Here is a 21618-nt window from a genome sequence, read left to right as displayed (position 1 = left end):
AGTCACTCAGTGGAGCTTTATTGCCAGGTAAACTGGGAGGTTGCTGAAATATAATGAAACATTGCAATCTAAAAAGCTTGCAATTATCAGGCAGTGGCATGGAACATGGCCACTCAGTTATGAGCTTCACAGTTTTGGGAACTTGATGAACATGGATTTATAGGGGTTATTGACGCATCAAGGGAGCTTTGGATGTAACCTTATCATCAGTTCTTCCTTGTTCTGCCCCACCTTGAGACTCTTGAGTGCTCAATCTTTTTAATTTTTTTTTTAAAACATTTCTTGAACTGCTTTGAAATGAGGACTTTTTATTTCCTTGCATAATACAAATTAAAAGTAAACAAAGAAAAAGACTCAAGCAAAAACCGTTAATAATTGTTATTACCTATTTTTGGAAAATTCCCAACTTAAGGGTACCCACCCCAGCCAGGTCTTTAAAGATGCAATATTGCTACCAGCCCTACCCCAGTGAGATGGAAGGTCATGAACCAATCAGGTGTTCACGGTTGCCTTGACGTCAACATCAACTTAATTTTTCAAAGAAAATAATGCAGAAATGTTCCTATTGAAATGAGTTGGAAAACTCAGTAAATAAGCCAAATATCTCATCACGGACTGATTTTGCTGCACGGAAATCCTTCACGTTTTGGTGTACTACCTTGGTTCAAATCCGATAGGTAAAACAAAGGGGCCAGTCAACAAGGGACGACTTTACTTCCCCATTTCTTCATGGAGCTTCATGTAACATCGAAGATTTCATAGCTCACGGAAAATAATGACAGATCTTGAATACACCGAAGAATCGACTGAACCTCAGCTTACAAGTATTTAACGTTTGAAATACTACAGGACGATCTGACTGAGATACTGACCGGATAAACGCCGGATAAGGACAAAGTTTGTTATCTATCAAACGTCTCCGGTCGATGCGGTAAGATTACATTCGACTATTGAATGTGATGGGTTCTATGGAAGGTGGTGGGGCACCTTTGCTGAACGACTACAAACTTGAATTCTTCTGGAAGCGTTTCCCGCAAACACTGCTCGGTGGATTGAAGCTAAAACTCGGATACGATGCACCGTTCTACGTTTACTTGAATCAAGTATTGGTGTTCTTGGTACCTTTCATTCTTGGAGGGATTTTTACTCTTCTTGCTGAGTTCGAAGTCATAACCGATGTGTACATTAACGCGTTTATTTATGGAGGCCTTGTGGTCGTATTTATAACAGGTACACAGCTTTTCAGCTGGTCAATGCGTCGAAATGCGACGAGTCTTGCTAAATTTCAAAAGAACCTCTTGTCTCAAGACGACGAGATTGACTTCGTTTCGTGTTGCGGTGTAGAAACGGTAGAGTTTATTTTTCCCGCAAAGAGATTTGTTGTAAACATGATTACCTATGCAGTGATATCTGGGGTCGTATGTGGTTTGATGTTTTTGTATCTTTTACCGTCGAACCTTGCTGGATTGTTTTCAAACACGTGCGCTACAGTGGTTCTTTACACTCTGGGATGGTTAACAGTGTGCATTTCTCAGTTCTCTTTGAGTTCTTCATGCCCATCTGAGTTGGCTATTTTTAGAGCTCTGGACACATTGGAAATTGCTCCACTGATGAGATCATTTTATGTGGTGATATTCGGAATCATTGGAGTTTTTGCAAGGTATTTACCATGAAAGGGTTGATCTTTAGAATTGTTTGTAAAATAAAATGAGGTACTACTAGTACTAGTTGTACGTATAAATGCTCTCATTGGTTGATAGGTGTGTTCTAGATGAGGGTATGGTATTAATTTATGAAATATTTTAAGAAAAATAATAGAGGAATGTTCAGTCTTATGTGCACAATTAGCATTTTCTAAAGATTTAGAAGGCTGGGAGAATTGTTTGACAAGTTTTTCTAACCTTATGTGTAGATGACTCACAGTGGTGTGTAACTGTCTCAAATTATCCAAACCTCCCTCAGGAAAATATTGTATAAAATATTTTGCTTTGAATGTATAAGTTTACATATCTGTCACTCATCATTGACGTGTGGAGGCACGGTGGCCTCATGGTTGGTGTTCTCGACTCCGGATCGACTGGTCTGGGTTCGAGCCCCGGCCGGGACATTGTGTTGTGTTCTTAGGCAAAGCACTTTATTCTCACAGTGCCTCTCTTCACCCAGGTGTATAAATGGGTACCGGCAATTTAATGCTGGGGGTAACCCTGCGATGGACTGGCATCCCATCCAGGGGGGAGTAGAAATACTCCTAGTCGCTTCATGCTACAGAAACTGGAGTTAAGCACCGGCCTAATGGGCCACTAGGCTCGTAAACAGACTTTACCACTCATCATTGACAGATTTTAGCAAGATTAACTTTTTTTTTGAGTGATATTCCCAACCTCCCTCATAGGAAAACATTGTACAAACTGTTTTGAATGTATAAGTTTACATATCTGTCACTTGTTATTGATAAAATTTAGCAGGATGAACTGTTTTCTCTGTGTAGTAAAGTTGTTTGAATTTAATCTACATGTTCCTAGATTTGGCAAGAGATGCATTGCCTAATGGTTAGTGTGCTTGACTCTGGGTTATTAGAGGTCTGCATTCCAGACCTGGTCAGCCGGTCTTGGGCAAAACTCTTTACTATTTAATTCTCAGAGTCTCTTTGCATACAGGAATGTAAATGTGTAAGCTTAGTGAATTATCCAGGATGCCTGATAAAATGCTGTGGGGTAATCTTGTAATGGACTGGTATCCCTCCCCAGGGGGGGAACTCCTTTAGTATTAATAAACTACTCATAGCTGCTTCATGCTATGTTGGAACTGTGGATAAGCTCCAGCTCGATGAGCCAGAAGGCTGAAGGACAGACTTTGCTTACCTAGATTTGGACACCTTCAGCAATATTTTTTGAAAAATTGTTGAAAAACATTATGGTCTTTAGCTGAAGCTGATAGAATAATACACCCATAAGTCCCTCATTCTCAATTTACAAAATGTTGTAAAAGAATAAGATGTAAACCTAAATTTCCCTCAGGAGGTGCTGGTATGTGGTCAGTGTAGCTTGGAAATGATGAGGGAAAATGCATAAATATCAGATTTTGCAGACGTTAAGAACCTTTTAGCACCATGAATGTTGATTTTAGAGTACTGCAGCTTGCATCTACACATATAGAACTTAAAAATTAAAGAAGACAGGATAACATTTAATCAGCTGGTTTAATGGGGGGAGAGGGGGTCAAATATTAAAGTAATCATGTTTTGCTGGCTGTGTGAAAGCTACAGCTGTAGACTCCCAACATTATATAGTAATTAATTTAGAGCACTTATTAATTATTAAGAATATCACTAATAGGAATTTCAACATCTCATATTATTGTTTAAGGCAATCTGTAGGACCACAATGCGCACATGTACATCTCCTTCCCAGAATCCACCCCTTCCTCAGCTAGCAACAAATGAAATAATCATTAAATTTATTGTGTACTTCTGTAACTTACTGAGGTTAGGTCTGCACTGTAAATATTATGGATTACATTTTTTCCACTCCACTCAGATTTATGACCCAAGTACAAAGTGTGCAGGCTATAAATCTGTCCTGGAAAACTAGGTTTTGTTATGTACAGTATAGATTAAGAAAACGAGGCTAGTAAAATAATAATATATTTGGTATATCTCTTTTGGCAACCAAAACAAACCTTTGAATTTAGCCAGCTATCTTGTTAAGTATAATAATGATTTTGAAATGTTACATGTACGCGTATTGTATAATGTTAAATTTCAATTCTTTTCTTATTTTGTACCAGACATTACTCAGAGTTGGTGGCAACAGACAAGGCTCTGCATATTTTGTTTCTCTTTCTACCCTTGCTATGGATTCTGGGTATCCTGCCTGCTCTGGATGCACTATTCCCATGGTTGGCAGAGCAGGCCTTGGTGCTTGTTCTAGGTGGTTCCCCACTAGCAACTGATTTGAGGTTGGTAAAAGAATTTTCTCTCCAGTTTCTTTCACCTTTGTGTTGGTAAAATTTATGTTTGATAAGTGTGCAAAGGTTATTTAGTCTGATCAGATTTGTGCTTAAAGACTGATCTGGGTCCCGTTTCTCAAAAGCCCTAGTACCTAAATGGGCAAAGTAACAAACTAGCATAAGGATAATTTTGTATACCAGTCCTTCCATATTGGAGAAATAAATGTCTATTACTCTGTGTCATTATCTTTTGATCCACTTGTTGAGAAGTTGCTACTATGTCAAGCTTGTTGTCCCAGACAATTACAGGTAGAACTCCTCTCTTTAAGATATATATATTTATTTGAATCATAGTTTTTACAATCAGATACAATGAATATATGAAGTTCATATATTTTGAACTGCGGTATTAGATACGTATGATGCACAATCCTCGCAGTAGATAGCGCTATTCATGCAATAGCGAAAATCACACCTGAAAAAAATCAGGCCTGTACGAGATTCGAACCACTGACCTCTGCGATACTAGTGCAGCGCTCTATCGATTGAGCTAAAAAGTCAACTGGGAGCAGGCCATTAAGTTGATTCGTAATAAACCCGTGAAAGTGATAAATCAGATACAATGAATATAGGAAGTTCATATATTTTGAACTGCAAGGATCGTGCATCATACGTATCTAATACCGCAGTTCAAAATATATGAACTTCATATATTAATTTTTTTTTTTTTAGACTAGTTTGTACATAGTCATATATAGAGAGTTTTTTGCATTTATGGTTTTATTATAATTTCAATTTGTATTTGGAATTCATTTATTCCTAGTTCTAAGTAATTGTAACGCAATTCAGTCTACGGACTGCCATGTTCAATATTCTAATAAACTATCTATCTATCTATCCATATTCATTGTATCTGATTTATCACTTTCATGGGTTTATTACGAATCAACTTAATGGCCTGCTCCCAGTTGGCTTGTTAGCTCAATTGGTAGAGCGCTGCACTAGTATCGCAGAGGTCAGTGGTTCGAATCCCATACAGGCCTGATTTTTTTCAGATCTGATTTTCGCTATTGCATGAATAGCGCTATCTACTGCGAGGATCGTGCATCATACGTAGTTTTTACAATGCTCTTCACATTGCAAGTGACCTTTTATTTCTTCTTCAGATTGCTGGTGATGTTTATCATCTCAAGCATTACAGTTGTCATGGCAATGTTTATTTCCAATGCCACTGCCATTGTTGTCATAACAGCTTTTTCTGGCTTCATGCTCAGTATGGACATCTTTGGCTTTGTTCTCCAAGCATGGGTCAAAGTAAAAAAGGAAAAAACCTTAAAGGAAATAGTATCAGAATGGAAATTGAAAGAAATTTTGATAATTGTTGTAATGTTAGTACTAACAGTGGCTGTAGCTGGGGTTTCCAGCCACTTCTCATCAGAGGCAAGCCTGCACATATTTGATGCCTTTGGTGTTTTGTTGGTGGTGCTCTTGCTTCTTGTTAAAGTTCTGGGAGATGTACAATCTGTGAGCATTTTCTTTGGTTTGCTTAGAAATCCATTTTTTCCAGCAAGTATTGAGTTATCTAGAGAATTTAAGAAAGGAAAAAAGAATCTGAAATATGTTGGTCTTCTGCGGCAAGCTTTGCTTTGTTATGGTGAGTAGGTTCTTTTGCTCTTTGCTTTGAGCTACATGTAGGTAGGACATGGTTGGGAAATTCTGGTTTGGCTGATGCCTTGTGTTGTATTCTTTGGCTGGACCATTAGGTCCATTTCTAAATTATCTTAAATGGCATCTTTTTCAAAGGGAGTCCGATCCTGATGCTCATCTTTCGTGTGATTATAAGTTTTCCTACGCATGCAAGTTAAACTTATTTTCATATGAACAGTTAAGCACTTAGCCTCACTTTGAGGTAAAAGTGAAGAATAGCTCCCATGTTCGGCTGTCAGCCAACATGATACCGACACATTACCGACAACCAATTTTTGTATTTACCGACCTCCTAACTTGTATTTTTACACTAAAATAGGCTGTTGGCTGACACTTTAGTCTGCAACATAACAAAAACCGTCGGCTAACTGTTGGCCGACTGTCAACCAACTGTTGGCCAACGATCGGCCGACAGACAGCCAACAGACGGCCAACAGTCGGCCGACAGATGGCCGATAGATGGCCGACTGTATCTTTTGGGAACCGTTCTTCACTGTTGGCTGACTGTCGGCCGACTCTTGGCCAATGGTTGACCAACTGTTGGCCGACGGCTGGCCAACGGTCGACCAACAGATGGCCAACAGTCAGCCGACAGACGGCCAACAGTATCTTTTGGGAACCGTTCTTCACTGTTGGCCGTCTGTCGGCCGACGGTCGACCAACTGTTGGCCGATGGTCGGCCGACAGTTGGTCGACCGTCAGCCAACAGTCGGCCGACAGACAGCTGACAGTATCTTTTGGGAACTGTTCTTCACTTTTACCTAACACTGTAATCACGAATAAGAAAATACTTACACCAATTTTTTGCCAATTGTTTGTTTCAGTTATACCTTTACTTCAAGTTGCCTTTCTCAGCTTGTTCCTTGCTCCAGAGAAGGCAAATGTTTCAAAGTTTGCTGTGGCCATTGGAACTGTCAGGGCTCTCAGACAGGTAAAAAAGCTGATTGTTACACTTAATTTGAGTGTTCTTTCAAAGAAATGAATCTACGTAAATTGAAGGTGATGGCTTTACCCGCTGATGACCTTCATGTTGATCCCACATCAGTCATCAGTGGTAAATCTTGTTTAGAAATTGTCAATGCTCAATTACAGTTACTTAATACTTTTTCAGTAAAAAAAAGATTATTTTTATACAGGTCTGGCAAAACACCTTCGATTCTCTATTGGAAATATCTGTTGTTTATCTGACTGCGATAGTTCTGAAGTCAGATGTGGCTACCTGGTGGGATAGTGCAGGCCTTGGTCTACAGCTGATGCTTGTGGGAGCCTGTAGGGACAGACTACAGCAGCTACTAAATAAGATCTCCTTTATGCTGACCCTCACTGTCACAGCGTGGAAACTTCCAAAACAGCGTCACAAGGCAACAGTGCCTATTTTTGTTGCATCCGCCATATTACTGCCTGTGGTACTAGCTGTACTTGGGGCTGCAACCATTTTAGCCGCTCCATTGCTACCACTTTTCTGCCTTCCTGTGTTCTTGGTGGGCTTTCCGCGGCCATTGCGGTCCTGGCCAAAGGCTGCCAGCACAGCAGCAGCAACCTGCCCTGACTCCGTGTTTTACAAACAACTGACACCTCAGGTAGTGTCAACTCTGAGTGTTACCATGTCAATGGGAAGTCTGGGTAATCCATCACCAGGGGACCACTACTTGGTACGCTTTCAGGACCGCTTGATTTGGGTCCACGTACTTGAGTGTGGTTACAAATTTTGCACAACCGTAATGAAAGGCCTTGAGCTGCAGGAGACCTCGTGCCACACTGTCGAAGCCACGCGTGTAGATGACGTGTTTCAGGATATTTTTGTTCGCGAAGGAAAATGGCCACTGATTTCTTTGAACCAACACGCAGCAAACGTTCTTCGCCCATGTGACACATTGATCCTCGATACCTACTCAGACGCCAAGAATGTACTGACTGGTATAATTGATCAGCCAGAAAATTTACGGAGGAATTCAGAGAATTTCCTAAAGACTCTTGTCTGGGTTTTGGTGAATTATTGTAAAGATCGAAAGTTTGAAATCGCGGAACAAACCTCACAACAAATTTCCATTGACATTGCAAAGCAAGAGGTTGCGATGTCAGTGGAGGTATTACCTGCTCCAAAACCCAAAGAAGCTTCACTAGTCAGACAAATAAGTCAGGATGATTTGGACATTCCAAATGCTTTCAAGGCTTCAACAGATGATCAAGAACCAACTACAAGAGTTACATCACCTAAGAAACGACGAAGCAGTTCATTGCCCAGCCTTAGCGATAGTGTATGGTCTCAGGATAGCTTGAAACTGGATGAAAGCCAGACGAGCATTGGAAAACACAAGCATTCAGGGAGCGGTAGTGGTCCTCACGCCAAAGATGAAGGGATTGATGATCTCGAAGAATCTTTCAATTTTGGCGGTTTTCCAGCACTGGATATTGGACAGGCAAGCGCATCAAAAAATAAAGGCTCAAGCGAAAAGCTCCTCGCGAAAGTCGATCCAGTTTTTAGTGACTTCGATTATGACGTTCCTACCTATGGAGCTACCAAGAGAGATACTAAAGCAGGCGCAAGCAATAATACGAAGACAGTTAGTTTTACATCAGAGTATTCTAGTAGACTCGATTTGCCACATCATTGGAAGTTTTCCATCCCAGTAGACAGACATAATTTAGACTCTTTATCGGATAAATTTCCCGATTTCTGGTTCAGACATGTTGTGAAGGGTTTAAACTTTGGAATCAACAACAGCAAGGGCATTGCAGAAAGTATCCTTGGCGATTCAACTCTGACGAGCTTCTACCGTCAGTTGACATGCACGTGTTATGCGTTAGTTGAAGTACTGGGATTTCCAGGATCCTCTGCTGTAGCTGCTGGACCTGGTCACGTTCACAAAGTGTACACTGGCGACGTACCTTGGTCAATACATGTTGATTGGCTGGAAAAAGAGACAGAGCTTAAATCGCTGATCTTGAAGGCGTACAGGTACGAGAGATGAAGCTGAATATGATCGATGTATTGCATTGTGTCTGGAATCCTTTCTCCTTCTGAGCACAAAGTGTGATCTGTAATTGGAAACACAGGATGAGGGCACTGGGAACCACAAAAGTGCTTGACAGATGTGGGAATTGCTCCCCAACATAAAAAGCCAACATACTTGCGATCAGTCAGCTGATTTTATTATACCCAGGGTTTTCCCCAAAATATTCTGTCTGTATTTGGTTTCCTTTTGTTTTTGGTTTGCTGTTGTTCAACTTTATCAATGTCGCATTCCTGTCTTTATCGTATATCAACCATTAAACTTTCTCCTGTGTAAATCAACAAGAAAGTCAGTTAAGAAAAATATAACGCTACGCTTTCCGACACCAAACGTTAGCTAAGTTCCAACCTTGGTCACTCTAACATTACCAACATTGAGAAAATTGATAACTAAGACCCACTGGAAAACAAATGTCTCATTTCCACCTTGCGTAGCCTGCACTCTGTATTTACCAGAAGGAGAAAGTTCCACGAAATTAGTATTTCACGAGTCTGAGATCATTGATTCCACTTTGGCTTTGATGTACTGCAGGTACGCTTTCAAGTTAACTTACGACGAAGCTGTTCTTGGAGAAGTGACAAATGAAGACGAACTAGTGGAATACTTGACAGAATATGATAGGGACTGGTACTTAGGCAGTGACACAGACCACGAATGGCAGTTGTCTATTATGCATGAAAAGCCATTTCTGTTCTCGCTGGGGAGAGATAAAAGTAAGGTATGTTAACAAACTAGCTACAATATGGGGACACTATTCTTGCGTGTATTGTTACATTCCAGTGCATTCGCTTCAGTGCCACTAATAAGCTCTTCTTTTATTGTATCTCTTCAGGGCACATACACTAGCCGTGTTCTCACAAAGCAAGAGATAATGGCCCCAATCGGGCGCCTTAATGGTGAATGCGTGCGAGGTCAGTGGGCCTCTCTAGCTTTAGAACTTCTATACTTTACCAACGATGACGAGGAACGGTACAGCATCCAGGCTCATCCAACACTCCTCAGGAACCTGACTATTCAAGCTGCGGATCCACCTCTGGGATATCCAGTTTATTCCTCGGGAGCTGTGTCAGTACCACTTGTAGTAGCCCCTTTGTGAAAAGCGTTTTAGCAACAATGTTTCATCGTGTGCGCCTTTCGTAATGCATTTGTAAAATATACGCAGTGTTATGTGTAAGTATTTTAATGTAAATTAGATCGATGTAATCGCCAAATTGATTACTTTCAAATATCTGGCGAACGTTCTCCCCCTAGCTTGCGTAGAAAACTTGAAAACGGAAAAAATGAGACTAAACAACAAATTTGTGAAAGTTAATGTGGGCTTTGACGGCACCATGCCATTCAAAAGTTAAGTGAGAGCGAATTTATTTCAGAGAGAGAGGGCATTTAGCAGGCCACTCTGAGGGGTGGGCATAAGTTGTAAAAATTGTCATGAAAGCTCGTGACTTCTTCACGACCTTTATTCTAGCCTAAAAGATACAATACCGGTCTACACTGGAACCTTTATTAGAGCACATGCCCGTGATCTAGTTACGTGTGTCCTGAACAGTAGAGAAAGGAAACATTCCATTGTGCTGTCTTAATCACGACGTTTGTAAAATATTTTTTGATATCAACTTTTTGACTTGTCTTTGGTATATCAAAGAATGATTCATGACATATCTGCAATTATTTCACAGCAACGTACAGACAACAAAATTTTATTTCTTACCGTTTCGGCTGCGCAAACGAGGCGCTAAATATTCTTAATGCAACACAAAGATGGACGTCACGGAAAGAAAATTTAAAACTTTCCCCATGCTGGCCATGGCTTATTTATTTGATCCATACCTTAATTATTGTTCCGACATGAAACAACCTTTCGTTTTTAAGATTTAAGATGCTCAGTACAGAGGGAATGAGGGGGGAATAGCTTATTCTTAGCGCCCCCCTATCCATCCGAATCCTCCCGAAGCTAGAGTGCTTTTAATGTTTCCCTAATTTTATCTAAGCAAACAAACCAACATTGTTCCTCTTAGCGAATTCGAGGAACTGACGATTTTGGCGGAAAAAGAACGATTATATTAACAGTGTTTTTTTAATGGCCGCCTTCTAAGTCACTCTAGTCTTACCTTGAAGATGTGTGTGTGTGTGTTCTTTTTTTTTTTTCTTTACTGCGTTGAAGGATGTACTCTTTCGACTATAGGAGTACATTGGTTACATAAGACAGGGATTGGCTAATTTGGGTTCTAGAGTGGGGTAAAGAAAGTGATAGTTTCCATCAGCTGATCTGTTCAGCAATGTTAAGAGGGTGCCTTGGAAGATCATTGCCTCAAATCGCACAGATATTGTCAAGGTCCTTCGTGTTTCTTTCGTTTGAGCTAGCGTAGTATCTGAAATGATTCTAGCTATTCCTCGGTGTGAGGCTGCTACGTACAAACTTTGTTACATATTTCGTAGGGTTTTTCACTTCGAATTGCCCTCCTTGTGTAAATGAATTATACATACTGGTGTGCAAAATAGTCCCTCTTTGCAAGGGAGAAATGTAAATGAGGTCGTTGAAATAGGCGAGTGTGAGAATTCAACTGTGGCAAAAAACAACAGCAACGAAATTCAATCGCACTCTTCTGTAATGATAAATTAAAAAAACTTACAGAATATTGAACTTGAGAGTAAATAAATACTGCTTCAGGGAACCCAAAATAACTGCTGTGCTAAACTAGTAGTGTATCCATTCAGTGATTACTAATGACCGCATGCCAGAATTGACTCTTCCTCGTCCTTTAAACACCTCTCTGGTTACAAATGCAGAGATCCATGGGGTCATTCATTAAAAAAAAAACGAACTTTGATTTTTTTTCCTCTTGTGATAAGTTTCTCGTGTACCAGTGAAACATAGGCATGCTACCCATGCAATAGTGTTAACTAACCGATCCATCCCGAAAGATACATATACGATATTGACCAAGCGTAAGACTACAGCTTGGTCCATTAAACGCAGGAAAAGAACAAGGCTAATATCCAGCCATCTTGACCGAAGAAGCTTGGTCAGTGAAGGATTTATTAAATAGCAGAAAAATGTTGCTTTAGGAATCAGGAGTGACTAGTTCATTTCGAGAGCCGAGAAAAAAAGGAGCTGTGTTTGTAGCACAATAAACCCACGAGAGTCGTTCATGTGTTCTTTGTTTAGACCGTTTTTTTGCAACTTCATAGCCGACATTGTCCAAAAAAAGTGACGAAAACTATACTCGCGTGGGATCAAAGCGGGCAATCGCAAGCGGGCAAGGTCACAGGTGACCCAATCGTACTGTGTGTGATTTTGGGGTCTAAAGGCCATTAACGGGAATACCTAACATATTAAGAATTAATTTTAAAAAAAGAAAAATTTTAAAAAAACAGAGAAAAAAGGATAGTAAATGCGGGGAATACAACGTGTTAAGTTCTCTTACCATTATTCCATAGCCGCCTTGTCGCTTCTGGTCAGTACTAGCACAGAACTGCGTGCTGTGCTAGTATATTTATAGAAGCATAATCCAACACGCGTTAAAGAGGGACGATGTCACGCAGTGCATTCTGGGATATTCCCTCGGTGGCCTCTTACCTTAACGTCAAGTTGTGGTAGTAAATACTGAGAACCAAGATATTGTAAGAAACTCCTGAGCCAGCTTTCGATCCATATCTATCGTTTTCAGTATTGAAGGTATTGGTTCACCCGTAATCAAGTCACCATTTGACTGCGAGAAACCTGCGAAAAAAAACAGGGACTCAACAGAATCTGATGGCGAGTATCATAAGATCAGAATACTTTCAATATACGTGTTTGCTGACATTCGAAGTTCACAAGTTTTGGTTGTTAATGAGACGTTTTTGAAGTTTATCAAAAGCTTCCTATTTGATGTTTGAAGGGCTTTTGAGCTGGTTTGATTTCCCATTTAGAAAGAGAAAGCTCCTTTCATAAATACCCTCAGAATTACTACAAGTTTTTCCTCAGTGTATTTGTAAACTATTTGTGTTTTTTTTTAAAGGTATCACTTTAGATTTTTGTAATGTATTTCCCTCGTTTTTATTATTGTTTTATTAAACTGTATTCCCAGTTTATTCAGCTTTGAATTCAATGCGGTAAAATTGACTCACAAGTGAAATCTGCTGCTACGCAAGAAATGAAATCTTCGTCTATTTCCAAATGTGGACGTAGCGTTTCACTTACACAACGTGAAGCCCACACGTAACGAGATGACGTCATATTCTTTCGTCGTGTCACGCAAAACTTCTCTCTTCCCTTTCTTTTCTGAATCGAAGGTGGAACCAAACATGGCGGCTGGACAGAATGTGCCAGAACTTGGCGGATATGACTACGAGCTGACAGGCAAAGTTCCTGATTATCTTGAATGTCTTGTGTGTCAGTTACCGATGAGGGATCCAGTGCAGATTGTTCCATGTGGGCACAGGCTTTGTGACATCTGTAAAGAATCACTGTTTAGGTAATGGCCGAACAAAGATGACATTGTGGCTTGAAGAATGCTTAAATGTGCACTCTGTCAATATGCCTAGCAGCCGTTAGGAAACGTGGTGAGCATTTGACTCAGAGAATAAGAATTTGATATGCTTTTTGAGATATAAGTTCTTACGGGGGATGTCTGTATGAAGCAATGTTTGACTTTTCAACGCTTTTTAGCTTATAATCAGGCTTTGTAATATTTCAGCCTTTATTACCGTTTACTATAAGATCTACACATTCAATTAGGGTTTTAAAACACTGTTATTCATTAAGTTCAAACGTTAAAGTGTTTCCTTTGCATTTCCTTAATTAGAGAGTCTTCGCCATTGTGTCCGGCAGACAGGCAGCCATTGTCACGCGACCAGGCAAGGAAACAGTCACGCTAACTTTGTATATTTTTTCATCAAAATTTATGATCATGTAGTTGACTCTTGAGTTGAATAAAGCAAGATTCCGTTAGTATTCCGGAGGTCCTTGTCTACCGTAAGCAATTTTATTGTAGACAATAACATATAGTTATTTTGAATTAAGTCATTTAAGTAAGACATTGTTTGTTTAAGTGAACTGTTAGTTAGACCATTTTCTCTGTTGCAGATATTTCCCGACACTGCTTGTCGTCGCGAAATTATGAATCTGATTGTGAAATGTTCTCATTTTGGATGTCCATGGACCGGAGAACTTCGCGCAGTAGAGGTAAAATGCCAGCAGTTGTGTAACCTAAAGTGGCACTCGTGTAACCTACAGTGGCATTTCTGTAACTTTAATGGCACTTATGTAACCTATGGCACTACCGTAACCTGGCACTCATGTAACTTTTGTGGCACTCATGTAACTTTTGTGGCACTCATGTAACTTTTGTGGCACTCTTGCAACTTTTGTGGCACTCATGTAACTTTGTGGCACTCGTGTAACTTTGTGGCACCCATGTAACTTGTGGCACTCATGCAACTGTTGTGGCACTTGTGTAACTTTTGTGGCACTTCAGTAATGCCATATTTCTGAATAGTGTGTTTTCAGTAAAATAACGAATGAAACACTTTCCTAAATACATAATTCAGAGGAAAGGAACTGCATTGTTCCCGCCTTACGTTATTGAGTTATTATCATTGAGTGGTAAATTCCAGTGTAGCAATGCCGAATTTAACACAGTCGATCGATCAGCGTCAATGTAGTTTTGTTCGGTTATTATTTTTCTAACATTCAAGATGCCGTTTAGCATTAACTTTACTAAGCTCACGTTAATGTTAACTTAAGGACCAAGCTAAGTTGAAGAATGTATTCTTCTGTATAACCACTGTCCTTTAAAATGGATTATTTTGGTCTCCAAGCAAGGCTTAAAAGTCTGCAATGTGCAGAGTCAGCAGCCATGCGAAGAGGTGATACTTAATCAGCCAAACGGGTAAATGAATCAATGTACTGCACTTGTATTGTACTTGCAAGAGAGCAATATTGAAAGTGTAGTAGAATAAAAGCTTTATATAAACGCACCATTATATTACTGGTAATAATGTTTTTAAATCTCTCAAGAACCAGGCGCGTAGGGTGGTCATTTTTTCAAGTACGCACAAGTACATATGATCTAGAAACCTAAGTAAACTTGTTTGGGAAGGTTGTCATCGATATTGTCCGAAATATGCCGACTAGGTGTGTTGTATGAGGAATGTATTAAGCGCGATACCCTCTTGCAAATTTCGCACGTTGCTACATCCTCCTACAACACGCTTAGTCGGCATATTTCGGAAAATATCGACGACAACCTTCCCAAACAAGTGAAAATGTGTGAAATGCAGACTTTCGTGTTCTCGATTTGACGTCACATTACCCGCTAGAACCATTCCTCTATAAACTCAATCGTGAGCCAAGATGGCGGCCGACTTTCCGTATTTTGACTGGGCACAGAAAATTGAAGATTTGAGCAAATAAAAAAATTTTTGCGCAGAAATACTCCAAAAAATACTCTTATGTCGTTAAGCAAAAAACATTTTTGGGTTTAGGTGTACTTTAACTTTTCAAGTGCTCTGCGCCCGAACAAAACCGACTTAACAAGTTACGCACTTACAAGTTTGTAAAACACTTGGAACTTTTTTCTTATTATTTAAGTGACATTTGGTTTACCAAAAAGGTTACACGCCACAGTGTACACTGTTGAGTTAGGATCATAGCAACGAAAGAACTATAAGGTCCTATAAGAGTCGCTTGAGGCGATAGCCGAGAGTGACTTAGATTCTTAAGTACTTTGCAAATATCCCAGGTGCATCCATAACTCGATAGCGTAGGTTTTAACACCGGTTTTTCCTGAGAACACAGCTTTTTCAGTTTAACGCGTGTGGTTTTTACGCAATCCTTGACACAAAATTTAAAGGAATGGACAATTTGGATGATATGGGACGAATCGTAGAGTTCCAATATTTCAGTATCACAGAGGATCTATATTTTATAGGTAGCTATTTCGCAAGGAAATTGAAGTAAAATATAAAAACTCGCGAATTAACAGTAGTTTCATTTTTCGACCTTGAACGTTTGCGCCATGTTGCGACACATCAGTGCGCCTGCTAAGACTGAAGGCAATCGTCAGTGGTCACCCTTGCTCAAATAGTGGACGCTAAATTGACCAATGGGGGAGCTTTAATTGAGCTGTGTTAGTGAGTAGTTAATCCTCATTTTAATTATAAAACATGAAGCTTTAGGCAGTGAAGATTACACCCTTATCTTGGACGGAAGTATTTTTTGTTCGTTTGTTTTTGCTGTTGGGTTTTGGTGTTTTTTCGTTATTTGGAATTAGCGGATGACGTTTCATTTGAATACCCATATCTCTTAATGATGGTGGTAAATTCATGTCATTGAGCAGAAAACAATTAGGTATCCTACAAGAACAAATGTAGTTGAACTATGCCCAGTTGATAATACCGTTTTTCAGTACTGAACTCAGATTAAAGAGTCATTGTGTAGTGTAAGGTTATCTCGCAGCTTGAACCGAGCACCAAGAAATCTAAAACTAATCGATCCATCTTTACCACTAATCTATCACTAAGTAAGAAACTGCAAAAGTCAGCGTAAAGTAGGGTAGCTTACATGCCGTCAGTTTCGCAAATGTTTGATTCCTCTTTTAACATTTCATTTGCAACCATGCACGCTCTTTGGAATGGACGATACCACAGATGCTCTAGTCAATGCCTGTTCTACATGTCCAAACCGTCCGCTGATCATTAAAATGAAATGAGGCCTAGATAAAGCGATTAACTGACTCACCCTTAGGTAAGGGACAGGGTCAGCAATGGCGAAAGAAAGTCAACTAAAATGAGGAAGGTTGGCGGATCCACGTGGTAGTGTGTATTAGATGGGATAAAAAAGAAAAGGTTTCCGAAACTATGCAGCCTGGAAACTCTACTATCATACTACACTGAGGTCGCTTAAAATCACAATGTTTTTCTACCATTTAAGGATTGCCCATCTATTCTTGTTGAAATCAGCGAGCTTCACTTGGTTTTAGCCAGCTTGATATTGCCCTTTCTGTTATAATGCGATGTCCTAAGCGGCCGGGAAAGAAGGAACAGAATTTAAGCAACGGTATATAGTGGGACCGTGAGAGGAATATAATACATCAATCCATTGAATACATAATCTTCATCAAAGAAATAACAATTTCTACATTTCTTAAGGTTCTCACCGGTGTTCAAAAGTATTGGTGACAATTAATTTTGACACCTACTGTCGGCTTAATTAAGTGTATATACTCGTATGGTTTAACTGTGGGTTGTAGTAAATTTTTAATTGATCAACTTGGTTGATCCCAGCACTATAAAATTGAATCCACCATCTTAAAATGAATGTGTCAGTAAGCATACGGCGTGGTAATTGTTTGTACCAAAGTTTATTTAATTTCGACGCTTTTAAATGGGAATCTCCCTTTGAGAAAAATCTAGCGAAACTGGTACTCCTGTAACCCGCATTACAGTCAAGGGTGTATGTTGGTTAAATGGTTGCCGAGAGCAACAAAACGAAGCTAAAAAGCTGAAACTTTGCCAGCATAAATAGTTGGCATGGGACTACATGTCATAAAAATTTTAGCTCGAAATGTTGAGTGACATAGTCGTAGTGGACTTGTCAAGTTCAAAACTCCATTTCAAGGGCTTAAATTGAATTGCTAATCTTGACTACGGATGAAAGGGCATGTACATTTACCTGATTTTTTGAAACGTGCATAAAACTGGTTTTAAAATTGTCGGGGTACTTAAGAGAACCTAGTGGTGTGTATTAGCTATCGATCTATCGATTAATTGCCGTGGAATATGCCAATTACCCTTTAAAATGCACCCTTACCCCAAAGGGTGCCACAAGGGTTACATTTCACTTTTGAAAAGTTCCTAAAAAACATAGTAAAATGCGTCAGTTCTTTTGAAATTTTAACATAACACGAACGAAACATTGATAGACCAAAGTTACAAAAGTGGTGCGCTTTACATCTAGAGAGAGAGCATGTAGTGAACCCAAGTAAAAAATATGCCGTTCCAAATATTGAATATTCTCAATAATTTTAAAACTGGGTTTGTCACCAGGTGGGTACATTCAAAAATATTTTGAAAATACAAATTAAGTTACACTGGTGGTTAAGAGCGTTTCAGAGATAAGTAATAATAAAAATGTTCCCGACGTTTTGGTCGCAATCACGGACCTTCTTCAGGGGAAGTGGAAGAAAAAATTTTATGCAAATAAAAGCAAATCACGATATCGCATGGGGATGAGGCCACAATTCTCAAGACTAACAATAACTGGCACCAAAGAAACATTCTCGCGGCCTAAGAGATTAACTGCGCCAAAGACCCACTCAACCGAGACGACGGGGCGTTACTCCCCAAGGTGTATTTACACTTGACCCTCACTAACAAGAAAAAGTGACACGCATCTTGAATTTTAATCAGCGTCTTGTTTATATTTGCGGTTTTGCATAAAATATTTTCTTTCACTTCCCCTGAAGAAGATCCGTGATTGCGACCGAAACGTCGGGAACATTTTTATTATTACTTATCTCAGAAACGCTTTTAACCACTAGTGTAACTTAATTTGTATTCTCAATAATTTGTTGATGTGGAAACTTCTTGACTTGCTTTTTTTACTTTTCTACTCATTTCATTTTTTTGGCTTCTTTTTTGTTAATATATGGGTTCTATCAACTTGCAGACGCATCAATCAGAATGCCTGTTAAAAGTGGTACAGTGTCCAAACTTAGGATGTACAGTGCAAGTTACTAGGAGAAATATGGCAACACACGTGACATCTGAATGTTCTTGGAGGAAAATAAATTGTGAATATTGTCAAAATTTATTGGTCTTTAATCAACGAAAGGTATGCAGATATGAGGCATCATTTTAATGAAAGTGAAATTTACCCCTATGGGTTGGCTTTATTTTGTCCTGAAAAATTCTCGTGGCAGAGGTAGCAAAGCAGTGTAGGGGGCCATAGCCCCCTCAAACTAAAATTAGGAGGGAGCTGTTTCCCCCCCTCCCCCCCCCCCCCCCCCCACGTTTTGGTGGCGAAAATATCTCTAACGTAGCATAAGAATTTGCAAAATTTTTAGTTTGGTGATCATTTTACAAATCCTTCTATCAGCATCGCGCTTGGCGAAATAATATGTCGTAAAACCTTTTTTGAATGGCTCCGGCGAAGCTTACCACCTAGACCGCGTGTCTACAGGAAATTAGACATGGTTTAATTTCGTCTGTGGGAGCCAAATCAAATGATAATCTGTAAGATTCTAGACTGTTCCGGAGAAATGAACGTAAGTTACATTATTATTGTCAGTTTGAGAAATGAACGGTGGCTCAGAAAGCTCGAACACAAATCAAAAAGAAAACGTAAATGATAAAAAGAAAATTGAACAAATAAAATTAAAGGCAACTAAGAAAAAATAAAAGGCAGAGAAAAAATAAATCGCAAATAATATAAAGAGAAACATGCAGGGGCTGGGTTCTAGTTAGTCATAATCTGAGATGATTGGGGCTTGGCAAGAGTGGGACCAATTTCGCTACAGCACATGGCGGACAGTCGGAAAGACCGGAAATGCTAAGTAGAACCCAGTTATATGACTTGTTCCCTTTTCTTTTTTTGTCTGTTTTAGCCATCTGGGCCATCGTAGAAATGTAAAGGTTAATTCAAACATTTTATTTGATGTTTCTCAGAAACATTTCAATGTTTGCAAAAAGTTTCCTGTGCAGTGTACCAACAAGTGTGGCATAAAAGAGATTCCACGAGATGAGGTTTGTTTTAACACAGACCACGCATCAAGTCTTGGTCAATGACACTTTCATTTACATGATAAAAACGTTTACAAGGATTTTGCACGTAACTCAGCTATTTAGTCGGAGTCACGTTGAGCGACAAGTGGCTACGACAATAAGCTTCATGTGGCATGGGAAATCTACTCGAAAAACTGCCAGATGTTCTTTTGCTGTATAAAATAGTCGTCGGGTCTGTGTTAATGCGAGATTAAAGGGGAGGCGGCTAGTTAGCCATGGCATTATATAGGAATACGAGGATCAGTGCTGTTGTTTTAGCCTTACAAGCCCCTCATGTTCCTGGTTATATATTTTTGTTTGTAGCTGGAATTTCACATTGACGTGGAATGTCCTGCAACTGTGGTTCGTTGCGAATTCAACAAATTGGGATGCCACGCAAAGGTATAGACTTGCCTAAAGGAATTACATCTATGTAGAGACTCTTACTGGGCTTGACAAAGGCCGGGAAAAGAGACTGAGGCTGTTTAGAATTTTGTTCCTTATCGCAAAATGTGTCGCGTTTCACGGAATTTTTTATGAAGTTGGATAGAAAATTGTTGAGGTGGGGAAAATAACCTTAATAGTCGCTGTGTTATGAAGGCAAGAGTAAGTATGATGCAGACTCAGGTTTTGTACGGATCTGTATGGGCAATTTGGTTGGTTTTCACTAGAGATTTAGAAAGGCGATTGATTAACTAACCAGCCCAATAAATTTCGTACAAATAGTAAACAAGTGATATTTTATGAACAAATACATGTTTATGAACTAAAAAACAAAGACACCTCACTAGTAATTCAATAGAAATTCATAGATCAGTTATGCAATTGACACTGTGCCAACTCTCTAGTTTCCCCGTTATTTCCGAGTTATAATTGTTGTCCTCGTTATTTTATGCCATATCTCTCTTCTTTCACACAGTTCCCAAGATTGGAGACTAAACCTCACTCGGAAACACAACTTGAACAACACTTAAACTTGGCCCTTCACAGTCTTGAGACCACTCAGCATCAGGTTAAGGATCAGTCAGAGCAGATTAAACAACTGATCGCCAAAGATAAAGATAATTCACAGCAGATTGAACGACTGATGGCCAAAGATAAAGATAATTCACAGCAGATTGAACGACTGATGGCCAAAGATAGAGGCAATTCACAGCAGATTGAACGACTGACTACTCAGGTCAAACTTCAAGATCAACATATAAAGTGCCTGAACAGTCCTTCATTTGTGTGGAAAATTTCTAATTTCTGGGCTGCTTATCAAAGAGCAGTGACTGGAATGGAAAACATCATAACAAGTACATTTTATCTTTCCTCAAATGGGTACAAATTAAGAATCAAAGTTTTGTCTAATGCCTATATGATGGGGTGGCCCTTTAACGATTTGGTCTCGTGTACAAGATCCTTTTCTCTTTATATTTGCGTTATTCCAGGAGAATTTGATCCGCTATTATCTTGGCCATTCAAGGAAAAGATACGAGTAACGTTGTTTGATCAAAACCCGTGTAGAGATGAGAAGAAAGATATATGGCGCGTAACTGACTTTGAAAGCTTAGCTAGGCCCATATTAAGGCCTCATTCTGAAGCTGACGCGAATTGGCATGCCGTTCTTGGCCCCTTTTCTGAGGAGATGTTACAATCTGCATCTTATATACTAAACGATACAATTTTCATAATGGTGAAAAAAGAGTGGAACTCAAGTACGTGAAACGACTGTGCATAGCACGAATTCCTCTTGAGGTTTCATTTTGGTGACTCCCTTGTAACGCATTATCCATCCATGTTACACATTAGTTGTACGCGACCTCGTTTACTTCCCTTTATGAGTTATTTAAAGTAACTAAAATAATAAAAAATAATATCTATCTCGTCCAAAGCGGTGTTGCTCACACCGTAAGAGTGGAGTAAGTTACACGCCCTTATCAGATTGCACAGGGCAAATTACTCGCAGCAATGAGTTTCGCTAGAGTTTGCTGTTCGCACCAGTCACATTTCGCCGGGTATGATGCTCATACCAGGCAGATTTGATAAGCTAAGGTATGTTGCCGGCACCAATCAGATTGTGTCAGGTATGTCGCTCGCACCAACCAGATTTCTTCGAGTATGTTTCTCGCACCAATCAGACTGCGCCGGGTATGTTGCTCGCACAAAAGATCCGTTAGTACATGTCCATCAGTACATTTTTTTGGCGCCAATCAAATTT

The 21618-nt window shown here is 39.6% G+C and overlaps 2 protein-coding genes across 5 annotated transcripts; both read left to right on the top strand.

The window, feature by feature from the left end:
- Positions 1–99: 99 nt before the first annotated feature.
- LOC111327472 (pecanex-like protein 4) lies at positions 100–10282 on the top strand. Its single transcript, XM_022931673.2, has 7 exons — positions 100–1660; positions 3787–3957; positions 5115–5602; positions 6480–6586; positions 6792–8614; positions 9201–9387; positions 9502–10282. The coding sequence occupies exons 1-7, from the start codon at positions 960–962 to the stop codon at positions 9763–9765; spliced, it is 3741 nt and encodes a 1246-aa protein (XP_022787408.2). The 5' UTR covers positions 100–959; the 3' UTR covers positions 9766–10282.
- Positions 10283–12251: 1969 nt separating this feature from the next.
- LOC111327490 (TNF receptor-associated factor 6) lies at positions 12252–21280 on the top strand. 4 transcript variants are annotated; one of them, XM_022931693.2, is made up of 8 exons: positions 12256–12426; positions 12945–13126; positions 13457–13508; positions 13738–13836; positions 18322–18486; positions 19320–19397; positions 19740–19817; positions 20335–21280. In XM_022931693.2, the coding sequence occupies exons 1-8, from the start codon at positions 12424–12426 to the stop codon at positions 21121–21123; spliced, it is 1446 nt and encodes a 481-aa protein (XP_022787428.2). In that variant the 5' UTR covers positions 12256–12423; the 3' UTR covers positions 21124–21280. The 4 variants fall into 4 exon arrangements, with proteins under 4 accessions (XP_088619704.1, XP_022787428.2, XP_022787429.2 ...); XM_088763578.1 differs by lacking the exon at positions 19740–19817 and having other exon boundaries at positions 12252–12426; XM_022931694.2 differs by lacking the exon at positions 12256–12426 and having other exon boundaries at positions 12984–13214.
- The last annotated feature ends 338 nt before the right edge of the window (positions 21281–21618 follow it).

The sequence above is a fragment of the Stylophora pistillata genome, chromosome 6 (assembly GCF_964205215.1).
Source record: "Stylophora pistillata chromosome 6, jaStyPist1.2, whole genome shotgun sequence".
Lineage (NCBI taxonomy): Eukaryota > Metazoa > Cnidaria > Anthozoa > Scleractinia > Pocilloporidae > Stylophora > Stylophora pistillata.
The sequence above is the reverse complement of the archived record's forward strand: the minus strand, read 5'-3'. Positions and strand labels throughout refer to the sequence as shown.